At 41.8% G+C, this 12,228-nt stretch overlaps 1 protein-coding gene across 9 annotated transcripts in view; it reads left to right on the top strand.

Moving 5' to 3' along the window:
• Window positions 1-12,228, top strand: part of NFIA (nuclear factor I A) — a 463,875-nt gene that overhangs the window by 360,449 nt on the left and 91,198 nt on the right. For all 9 annotated transcript variants that reach the window (XM_039483687.1, XM_039483692.1, XM_039483688.1 and 6 more), the window contains one exon: window positions 1,136-1,210. In XM_039483687.1, the coding sequence (XP_039339621.1) occupies window positions 1,136-1,210 (75 nt within the window). The remainder of the gene's footprint in view (window positions 1-1,135; window positions 1,211-12,228) is intronic.

Here is a 12,228-nt window from a genome sequence, read left to right as displayed (position 1 = left end):
TATCTGACAGACAGTTAACTATGTAGGGCAGATGGTGCCCCTATAAAACATTAAATAATATGTGTGTGCGTGCATTGGAATCAGTGACCTTAAGTAGGACAACCTTAAAAGGTATGCCACTTATCCTCTGGACAAGTACGACTTTACAGTTCTTTTAATAATCCCTTTATCCTGAGATTTCTCTTTTGACCCTGATTTCAAAAGCAAGAGGTCAGGCTGGCCCGCTAACTCCAGACCTCTAATTGAAGTCCTGATATGTACTGTATGAACTGGAAATCCAGCTATGTACACTTACTTGCACTTGGTTTTGAGTTTGAAAGCTGCTTGCTTTGTAATTGATTATGCCCATGAAATTGAATTAACATTTGGTGATAGACATGTTTTCAGAGAAATAGGAAAATACCATTATGTGAAGTGTAACAACATTTTGATATAAAATGTAGTCATCCCTTACACAAATGAAACAGGCAGGGAAACATACACCCTGTCTCAAAGAAATTCCAAGGCTTAAAGTTAATGCTTTTCTTATGCAGAGATTTATTTTGTCTTTTGCAAAGCTTGTTTTAAATGCTAGAATTTTTCTTTCTTGTGGGAAAGGCATTCATTTTAAAGGTTTGGGTTTTTTTTAAAACAGCTGCTATTTTAAGATTTCCCTAGTGTAACCTCAGAAAATGAAGAGTACATCTTTAAATCTTGTTTTGTTTGAATGAATGGGTAGATAATCCTGATCAGATGTTTCTTTAGAGAATAATGTTTAAAACGATTATAGAATTTAGCTGTCCTGTCTGATTCCTAGGTACAGTATTTTAATTTCAGTTGTTAAGTCGTTAGGGGTCATCTAAGGTAACTGTATATTAAAATAGTCCTCTTTTGTTTCAGATTTCCTGTTGAGGTGCTTTAACATCTAGAAAACTCCCTGCTGATGTGTCATGTTAGCTTTCTTAACCTCCAGATACAAACTACAAAATAGCCTACATAGCTGTATGACTAGTTACCCACCTCCAGAAATAATAATTTGTGCTAAGTGGGAAATTTGATGTCACATTTTAAATCTAAATGAAACTCAAGTATTTGAGAATACTGTCATTAAATGCTTAACGCTCATCAAAATTTTTTCATTCTATTTGTTTTGTAGGACATTTGGGCTTCCAGGACAGTTTTGTCACATCAGGTGTTTTCAGTGTGACTGAGCTAGTCAGAGTCTCACAGAGTAAGTATCCTTTTGTTGTTGTTTCCTGTGTTTATTATAACTCTAATTTCCTCCCGTTTTCCCCCGCCCCAGAAACTGACTGTCCCCTCTTCTACCTGCACTCCACACATGACTAACTGTGTTCCACATTTTAAATTAAGTGGGAAAGTTAAAATAATAGAATATTTTAAAAATAAATAAGTTCCTGATTTTGCAAACCGATGGATCCTTACACCAATGTGGCACCTTACTGAAGATATTAACATTCTGTGTAGGTGCCCATGTGGATCAGTTTGTAGGTTCAAAGCTTAAGGGATGAATTTTAACCAAACCTTTTAAAATGACATCAGCTTTGCCCATGAGCCAGGAATTACGTATACACCAGTTTTGTATAGATGTGTATGTGTATGCACAGAAGTGGCTGCTGTTTTAACACCCTTAGATTGGTGAACTTGCAAATACTGTGGACAGCTATACCGGTGTTAGCCCTAAGAGGCTCACTTACTCACACGGGTACAGCTTTAACTTTGTGAGGCCTGCATTCTACCTCCATAGTATGGAATTCTGCCTTTTAAAAGGATTTGGTTTTTGACCTTTAAAGAATGCTGATGCCCACAGCATGAGTGACATGCTGCAGCATGATCATTACCAGCTTGTCAATACTCACTAACAACAGTGAATTAAGAGTACCTGTCACCGCCCCGTTCCATTGATCAAAGGTGCATTGATTGTATTTTTCTATGACATAACCCAGACAGTCCAAGGAGAGAGCATGGACAGCCCCTCTCGAAGCTGTGCCTCTGTTTCAATTACAGCTAGACCAGCCCCTTGGTGCTAGGGTGCTGTGGATTTTTGTAGCTAGGGCTGAACTATGTTGCAACATAACAGTAGCACCAGTTAGCGCTGCAGTAGTTCACAATTGGACTGTGTTTACAATATAAACCTTGCAGCTTATCTGCTTTAATATGCTCAGAAATAAAACACGGCATGCAGGTTCTCAGCATGGAAGTTTAAAAGTTTGTTTATATGCCCTGCAAGTCCAACTTTTGGCCTTCCAGGGGCCTGCCTGGCAGGGACAGCCTTAGGAGAGAACCCACGTTTTTGAATCAAACCATGGGCTTTCTATAGGAAAGCTCACCCTGTTTTCCTACTTTATCTCCCTACACACACACACATCAGCGCACTAGTCAGAGCACTAAATTGGCTTCCTATTGAAAAACTAGAAGTGGGGGTTGGGGAGGAGATGTGTAGGCATCAGAGAGGTATGCATGGGAGAGTGAGAAAGAAAAGGGTACCCTGACCTTAGCCAAGCAATTCTCCTCGCTCTCCTTCCCAGATAACCTGTGGAAGGGCTGTTTCAAGGACATGGGATGCCAGAGGGAGTTCTGAGTGCACAGTATGTTTGAAAACCAGGCCACTTTATTTAGGTGCCCAAATATGGACTTGGGAGCCTAATGTCTGGCACCGATTTTTGAAAACCCTGGCTTCATTCTTTTATTGTAGTGCACTAAATTGATTTTTAACATAAACAGTGTTGGGAATAGCTAAGTTATCTCCTCCTGTATGTGAATAGCTCCATTTTATGATGTTTTAATTTGGTGCAAAGGGGAAAGGCTCTTGAAGTCCTAAGGGAATCCACCCTTTCACCCTCTAAGACGTCCCACATTAAGATAATCTTATCTTCACTGGAGGAGCACTAGTCATCATAGCTGTCTCTGGTTTCTGTCAACCCTGGTTCATGTGTTTGCAAGATGCAGTTGTTAGAAAGTAACTAGGTTCACCACTCCTGACTTCCGATCTCCATAGCAGAGAGTTTGGGACTGTGTTTATGAGCCGGCATATTTCATGCTTATTAATTTTCCATTACATTTTATCATAACAACAACAACACCAACCAATCTTTTACCAAAGATCCCAGTGCCTAACAAATTTTACAAACATATTGTGAATTGTATTTATGAGGCTCACGCTCCCTGTCGCTGGAATGGACACAGCAGCCTTTAACATTTGCTTGGAAACATACAGGAGGGTAGGGTAAAAAATATAGCATTGCATCCATTGGAGTTACCAAGGAAATTTTGGGAGGTAAAATAAAATTATCCAACTGTTATTTATCCAGGACACAAGGGCTTGCACTCCTTGCTCATGCAAAAAGTGCCATGGTCTCTTTAAGGACCCTATGCCATCAGGACCTCAGTTTTATATCCTGTCTGCAAGATAGCACCTCCCCGAAAAACAGTGCCCCAACACTTACTAGGATCTCCCTTCAGTACTGACTGAGAAGAAAGAATACCAACTGCTGGCTTAGGAACACTACTTCTGGTAGCACCTTGGATTTTCTGTGGAGGTGCCCCATACACATGCTGACCGGGCCTGACCCCGTTTCGTTTATGAGATCTGACAAGCCCACACAGTAGGATATGTCTAGTGTGGATTCTATCAACAAAATCCCTTTGATGTCAGTGTGAATTTGCATGCCAACATTCAGGGAATGATTTAGCATAAAGGATCCATGATTAACTGCTATGAGTTGTGCCTAAACTGACATGTAAGGTTGCTTGATAGATTGCGCTATTCAGAATAAACCTGGCTGGGCTGTTTAAATATACTTGTGGCTTTACTCCAGACTAGTCCACAGATTGCTTTGGCACTGGAGAGCTCAACCCCTGCAGAGCACTAATCCAGATTCACCAGGATTTTTTTATTAGAACTTGGCAGCTTGAATTATCAAGATACACTCAATCCAGTCTATATATTTATTTCTCTAAAAAGCCACTGAAACTTTAAACGCCACCCTGCTTGGGGAAACAGCCCATATGCACATCCTATGTGGTGAGGCCCTTCTTTGATTTCCTGAGCATGCGCTGTGACAGCTTCACAAAAGGCCATATTCCACATGTGAGCATGAGGCTGCAGAGAGATCCAGGAGCATGTTCTTGGAAGAAAGTCGTGTGATTCTGGGCCTGAATCCCTGTTGTGGCGAATGCTGTTTTGGGGATGAATGATGCAGTGCAGCAGTACTGCCCACATTTTGTATACCGCTCTACATCAAAGCAACGTTTGTTTAAAAAACATTTCAATAATATTAATTTTCTAAATGTGTTTAAATGTGTGTGAATTTTCAAGGACAGACTGCTTCTCAGTCACTGACCCTCTTGCCGTGCAGTGTGTGTGCTACAGGAATTCTCATGCTGAGACGGAAAGACCAAATTTTGCTTTTTGTTACATCAGCATAATTGCACTGAAGTCAATGGGGTTATTCTAGATTTACACCTATGTAAGATAAGCAGATTTTGGCGACTGCGGCAACTGTAGCTCTATATGGCCTTGTTTCTTTAACACCTTTTGACATTATAGTTTTCATGATTTTTTAAAATTTGATAATAGAAATACATGGTTTCCCTGAGTTTTAAGTAGTTGTCTGTTGTTAGCTTCTGTCATCTAAAAATAACATGAGGCACATGTTAGTGTTTCCAGCATTTCCTCATTAGGTATTGTTGGGTAATAATAATATGTCATATTTATTGAATAAGGTTGTCAGAGGTCAGTGTGACAGAGAGACTCAGATAAAATGCCATTCTGTCAGCCATACAAGTCTGGGTAGGGGGGTGAAAAAGCTAAGCAAAAAGTCAGCTTCCTGGGAACAAATATTTGGTATTAACATTATACCTTTTTCTAATCCAGGGGTTCTTGAACTGGGGGTTGTGATCCCTCAGGGGGTCACGAGGTTATTACATGGGGGTCGTGAGCTGTCAGCCTCCACCCCCAAACTCCACGTCACCTCCAGCATTTATAATACTGTTAAATAGAAAACAGTGTTTTTTCATTTATAAGGGGAGTCTCACTCAGAGGTTTGCTGTGTGAAAGGGGTCGCCACTACAAAAGTTTGAGAACCACTGGTATCTTTAATCTATCTATCATTTGTATAGGTCCCAGTCATCATAGTATTTATTTAGGTTTATCTGAGCCACTGAACAAGAATTATAGACCCTCTTGGTGACAGGTACACCTGTAGCTTTCTTCTGTTCCACAGCAACGGGCTTTACCACTGAATCACGAGCCTGCTGCTCAATCTTCTAGAGGCTGGGTAAATAGGAAAAACAAACCATGAGAAAGAAAGTAGGGGTGCTTGGGCATAGGAGGTAAGATTTGGAGGCACTGGCAGGCTGGAAGCTTAGGGGCTACTACAAAGATGTTGCCAATTTTAAGAAACTAAACATGGAATCCCCCATCATTGGAGGTTTTTCAGAACAGGTTAGATAAACACCTGTCAGGGATGATCTAGCCTCAGTGCAGGGGGCTGGACTACATGACCTCTCAAGGTCCCTTCCAGCCCTACATTTCTGTGACTCTGTGTATGCTAAAACTAGGTATGAGGTCGTTCTCCACTCATTGTCCAATGTGAGTAGGCCAGATCAGATCCCCAATATTCCTGTATTGTGGTTGGGGAAAATCAGCATTGACCCACATACCTCAGACTCTGCTGGGACTTCTCCATAGAGAAATTCATCCATGACTGGGAAGGGTTGGGCTGAGGGTTAAAGGCAGGAGTGTCAGAGCAGGTGCACGTTATCGTTCCTCAAGCCTGAGGCTACATTTAACCATCCGTTGGCCCCTTCAGCACTGGGGAAACTCCCCCTAAAGAATGTCCTAGGGACAGTGGTGAAGGGAAGCCATACAAGTGTGGCTCCAGTGCACCTCTGTTTACTCCTATGTTGCTGGTGAGAGCCACAGGGGGCCCTAAGCTCCTGTAGACCCCAGACAATGTGCAGGATTTGTTGATTGAACAGCCAGCTGTTGCACAAGTGAAACAAACCCCTCACTTCCAACCATCCTTTATGAGGAGGTCCTCAGAGGTGTCTAACTTCCATTGAAATCCATAGAAGCTAGGCTCCTAAATACCTTTGAGGATTTGGACCTAAATTCAGTCCCCAGCTCATGTGTGCAGAGGTCCCCAGGGCAGTAGAATATGCCTGCTGTGAAAGGGTGGCAAGATGTGGGAGTGCAGAATTTGTTCACCCCATTTGGCACAAAGTCCTGCTCCACGGGATATCCCTGTTCAGCAGGACCCTGGAAGTGCGAAAGGGAGACAATGACAGGCTGGGAGCTTGGGGCCAGGGAAGGAGCATGGGGAGGAGGCTAATGAAGCCATTAGATTTGAGTAACCTGCATATGCTCCTGATCTGGATTCCTTCCTGTGTGGATATTCCCCACAGACAGCTGAAATATACAGGCTGAGCTGTGAAGGAAGGATTTGGGGCTTAATGAGCAGTCCCTAAAAGCAGATCAAATTTGCGCATGTTTCGCACTGCATTGTTGGCTGAAATTATATAATTCCCGGTGCTGATGTACGAAGCACCCTGCCTCCTCACTGGACTGAGAATGCCACACTTAAAGTTGTAAAATGCTAGTTCAGTTTTTCATGGAGTTGGTGGGATGATTTTTAACCCTTTTAATATGCCAGTTAAACCACACACACACACACACTTCTGTGTTAGACACTTTAGATCCCATGAAAGGATTAAGTAAATTCCACAGGCTGTGAATGATTTTATGGTCATGGAATTTTGAAAAGGCAGGGATCCTGGAATAATGCAGTTTAAGAGTGGACACTTAGGGTGGGAGACTTTCAAGCAGTCATTCTTTGTGATTCAGGATTGCTGTAGCAGTGCTTCAGTGTCTACTGAAACCAGCTGCAGAATTCTCTTTACTCTTGCTGCATAGATGGGTGCTGCTGTGGCATAGAATTTCGGGGGCTCTGGCAATGGGAAACTGGAACAGAATGTAAGACGTCTCAGATTGGCATGAAGTGGCACCCTAGTGTTTGAAATGTGCAATAATTCTGTAACTGTATGAAATAATCATTGCTGTTTAAGGCAATAAAAGGGAAATAATCTCTTGTGTGTAGTGTTTGTGTGTGTGACTCCTCACGCTCACCCGAGAGGCTGAATAAAGCTGTTTGTAACATTCCAACTCAGATGATTAGAAGTACTGAAGCAGAATCATCTCGGTTGAAAGACATAGAACTGACACTGTAGTTACTGTGGGAGGAATATGAAGGAGAAATTAAATTCTTCTTCGAGTGGTTGTTCATGTCCATTCAAAGTAGGTGTGTGCACGCGCTGCGTGTACGCCAGCCGGAAGATTTTCCCTAGCAGCGTCCGTAGGGTCAGCCCCGGTGCCCCCTGGAGTGGCGCCACCATGGCGCCCTATAAAGGGGCCCCCCAACCCTCCACCCCCTCAGTTCCTTCTTACTGCCGGTGATGGCTAGCTGGAACTTCTCTTGCGTATAGCAAGTTTGCAGTGTCCTATCCTTATGTATAAACATGTAAAACACATCTCGAAGAACAACAGTTACTAAAAGGTGGGTAACCGTTTTTTCATTGCCACTACTCTGAGTGGGCAGGGGGTGGGGCAGGGAAGAGATGGGTATAACCGAAGGAATATAGCTTTCCAGTGTACTTTATCAAGCAGTCCTTATCCACGCAAAGGATTAAGTATAACGTAAACAAATTATAGGGAAAGTCCTATCGCACCCACCAATTCCTCTGGAGGTAGAGGGCCAACCCACAGTGTAATTCCCCCGAAGGTAGAATGGGTATCAATAGCTGTAATCCAAAGTCCACCAGAGGGGTCTACTTTCTCTGTATGACACAGAGCTTCTTTCGTGATGCCACAAATTGGTTTTGCGGTGGCGGGGCCTTCAGATCCATAACCGCCTGGATCTGCTGGAGATTGCCCTACACTCAGCCGCCTTGCAAAAAAGCAGGAGTTGGTGCTGCTGCAGCTCTGAAACTGCAGAGTGGCTCCACTACTTTTCTGCAGTCTGGAGGAGAGTGGGAAGGATCCGTAGAACTCCCTAGTGCAGAGCACACTTACTAAGGCTTTTATAGAGCCTGGATGTTTTCTGCTATACTAAGCAATACTGTAGGTGAGATAGTTAGAAGTCAGCAGCATGAAAAATAACATTTAAAAGATAACTCTGTATTCCTTAGCCAAGGACTGCTATCCCAAACATAGCATTTGGGCTTGCGTATATAAGAGAGAGAGAAAAAAAAATGATTATAAAAAATAGACTGCAGGCATCGAATGAACAGTTACCGTGACCTTGCTTTTTGTATGCCATTACACAATTCAATGGCAGTCCACTCAAACCTTGCTCTCGATCAATATCCTATTAAAGCAGCACAAAAAGTCTCCATAAACTTAGTGGTTAGCTATGTTTATAAATGGAACTCAGCATAATTAGATGGTCAATAGCAAGCTGTACTAGTAATTTTAAAATGAACATCACACATTTCATATCAGTTGTATTCGGCAAAACCTCTTTGAACCTAACAATACAGTACATAGGAGACAAAGGTTATGCAACAAATTCGAGCTACCCTTTCCTCGCTGAGTCAGAAAGATCGTATGTTTTCCTCTGGTTGTTAAGCCACAGTATATGAAAAAGTGTATTAGTCAAACATCATGTTTCTTATAATACATTTAGCCTTATGTACATTGTCACTTTGCTGCAGTGTTACACATGTCCTGATCCTAGTTTTACCCAAATATCTTTGTAAAAACAAATAAACAAAAAATTAAAAAAGAGAAATTAAATATATCTTAACAACTAAAAGACAGGGCCATTTTTTTAAGGAAGACAAATGCCAGCTTGGCTGCTTTTATGTAGTGGGTTTCCTGTACTCTAGTTCAGTAAATTTCCAAAATAAATACTCAAATTGAATAAAGTCACAGGGTTTTTTGCTAATTTTTCTTGACATTTTGGGTGACTATTTGAGCTAATAAACTGACATCAGTGGGAGTTTTCCTCAGAGCTGCCCTTTATCCAGAGCAGAGCTACGCTGCAGGTGGTCAAAGAGAAGCAGCTCCTTGCTCGCCTCCCCAGTTTAACATGGAACGATCGGCCTACGATGAGGGTTGTTCCGGTCTTTCAGGCAAACTCTCTCATTCTGCCCCTTCAGAGTGATTGAAATGTATCCTGTGTGCGTAGGAGTTTTGTGATGGAGACCACCCTGTCAGCTGAAATCAGCTGAGGCTGCATCAGTTAGTTCACTTACAGGCGCCGCACACATCAATCAAACGACGTTTTAAATGAAAGGCCAGATTTCTATCCAATAAACCATTTTACTCCTCCCTTATCGGGGTCAGAGCTCTGTGTCAAATGACATCTTGATGCAGGCATGTGGGTGGGGTGTGTATTGTGTGGAAGCTCAGTTGAAATTTTCAACCTATATCTCCTGCTTGGGATGTGTTCTTGAGCTATTTTGGTGTCATTTTTCTGAGGAGCATCTCTTAGGCAGAGAAAGCAGCATATTTTCAGTGTGGCTGGTATAGTCTTAACCTTCAATTTATGTATACTTTGGTGTAATAAAGGACTGGCTTTGTATTATAGAACAGAATAATCTCCACACCTATGCTAATGCTCTGGACGATGCCAAAGCATGTTCTTGGGACACTAGGTGCAGGTGAGGAGGGTGATCATATGTTGGATGATCATATGCTAAAATGAGGAAACTCAATTTAGATCACTTTAATCCTTCTGTTTGCTCTCTGGTGCTGGAATGTTGATGGGGAATCCTACAGACAGACAGAAGTGTGACTCTGTCTTTCCATCAGTATTCAGGGCTAATAAAAGAGGGAAAGTCTATTCAGGCAGCGTGAGGGGCCATTCAGAGCAGGTAAGGTTTTGCATGGCTGGGCTAGATGAAGTTTATGCTCCTTTGCAACATGTTGTGTTGCAAAACAGAAAAGTAAATATAAGGTCCAAATAGAACTCAACAGGGTTCCCTCAGCCAAAGTCCAATGTAAAGTGTTATGAAGTGTGACTCGATTCAGCCAAGTCTATAACAGTGATATAAAGCATGAGTCACTTCAACCAAATTCCAGAGAGGAAGAGACCGATTCCCCCTACCCAGAGAAAGAGAGTTAACCCCTTCCCTGCCAGCCTCTGGATGGGGTCTATACACTGTCATTTTCCTCACTTTGTCTACAGTAAAATGTTGTTTGAAGAGCAAAGTAACTGGGAAAAGAAAACATAGATACCCCTTATTGAAAGATAACTTCCTAATACACAGAATATGATTCCAGAACAATTCCCCTTTATGGAAAGTTTACCCCTATAGCATTACTAAGTGTAGTGACCTTGGTCTGTCTCTGCTATGAATGTCATTGTTAGAACCGCCAAAGGCCTTTTAAATAAGCAACTGCCATGAAGCCTTTAAATGCCTTTAATACTCAACTGCTTTAATAAATGTTCTGTCCTTTGACCATTTTATTGTTTAAGAGGAATGGATCTTGTCTTTTTACCCTTCATCCTGCATCCTCTCAGCTCAGCTCCTTGAGTACTTCAGGGTGTCCGAGGACCTGGTAGGAAAACCCCAATATTGTTAAATATGGAGAAAGCTACAGGTTACCTAGTTAACCCTTTCTGTCTTGTGGTTAGTTTTTATGTTACTAGCTTTATCCCCATCCCACTCCACATATTTTCAGGCTGTGTTCACCATGTTGAGAAGTGGAAGTATATTTTAGTTTCACATAAGGCAAATTCAAGAATTTGGCCAGTAATGCCCTAGATTTTGGGGGGTGATGAACAGGAGCAGAGTCAGTTTATGAACACAAAATTTTCCTCCATCTCTGTCTGAAATAACACTGCTTAGTAAAACTTACAATAGCTGGGAAATTCATTGCCCCTTGGAAAGAAATGGTGCTTTAATTTAGTGCCTGCCTTTTTATGTGCCTGTTTGGAAAATATTACTATTAACCTCTAAGTTAGGCTTTGTTAGGTCTGGGGTGCAGGGGAATTGATCAACAAAGGGGTTTACAGAGCACAAATCTGCTTGGCAAAGGAGTTGCTGAAAACTGTGGAGTAGATGCTGCAGAGAGTACCTTTATGATTGATTTCCATTCACGTCAGACTGACTGCAGTGTGGTCATTTTTCTAACCCATAACTGCTCACACTGCAGCAGTCTGCTATCTGCAGGGTGTCTGAATTATAGCAGTCCATGCCCATGTTACCTTTTACACAAATTACTTACACTGGTTTCTTTTTCCATGCAAATTTGTCAGTTTTACAGCCTCTTGTAGCTGCTGTCAGGAAACTCTAGCAGAAAGCACAATTTAATAAAATGAGTTAGTTTTACTATATTTAATTTTTCTTAAAAAAAAAAACCTGCCCTCTCATACAACCAGTGCACAGGAAACATATTTTAGTTAAAGGAAGACAACAAAGGAGTTTGGTGTTCTTGCCATAAATTGCTTCCCAAATTAATCCCTTTTAATGATCATTCCAGATTTTCTCAAGTTTTAATAGCATTGTGTGCTTTCCACCCCATCCTTTTAAAATCTGTTGCTTGCTGTCCATGCTAGCAGTGCTTGTTCCCTAAAACTTGGGGTGAAATCCTGACTCTATTGAAATCAAAGGCAGAACTCCCAGTGGCTTCATTTGGGCCCATATTTCACCCTTGGTATGCTAGGTTATTGGTGCAAGATACCTGAACCATCCAATCTTGATTTCCTCACTGATGCCCACCAGAGTGAAATATTTCAACTGGACTCAGTTCCTCCCTGGTAGGAGCAAGCACAGGTCTATTGATTTCAGTACAGTTGTTCCAACTGACACGAGTAAATTTGGCTCAGTATCATTGTGTGGCACCAGGAAAATCCCTGTGAATCAGAGTTTTCACACAATATATCCTGTGCCAAACAGATATATCTTGGGCAACGGGGTAATTTTCATCAGATTGTGGAATGGGACAGACAATCAATCATGGTCCATAAAGCAGAATGTCCTATAAAGGTCAGGGCACTGGAATGGTGACAGTGGGAATGGTATCATATCACATGCAGTTGATTTCATTGAGGAAGACCTTGCCGGCTCAGTTTTATATTCGGTTACAACATTCGTTCCATATTGCTCAACACATGTGAGTTCACAGCCCTATCTATGCCTGTAAACTTTTGGAAAAGGAACTCTCATAATACCTTAGTGTAAAACCAGTACTCTAGGCAAATGTATTAGAGTCAGGTGAGTCAT

The sequence above is a fragment of the Mauremys reevesii genome, linkage group 8, assembly GCF_016161935.1.
Source record: "Mauremys reevesii isolate NIE-2019 linkage group 8, ASM1616193v1, whole genome shotgun sequence".
NCBI lineage: Eukaryota > Metazoa > Chordata > Testudines > Geoemydidae > Mauremys > Mauremys reevesii.
This window is presented reverse-complemented; position numbering and strand designations above follow the sequence as displayed.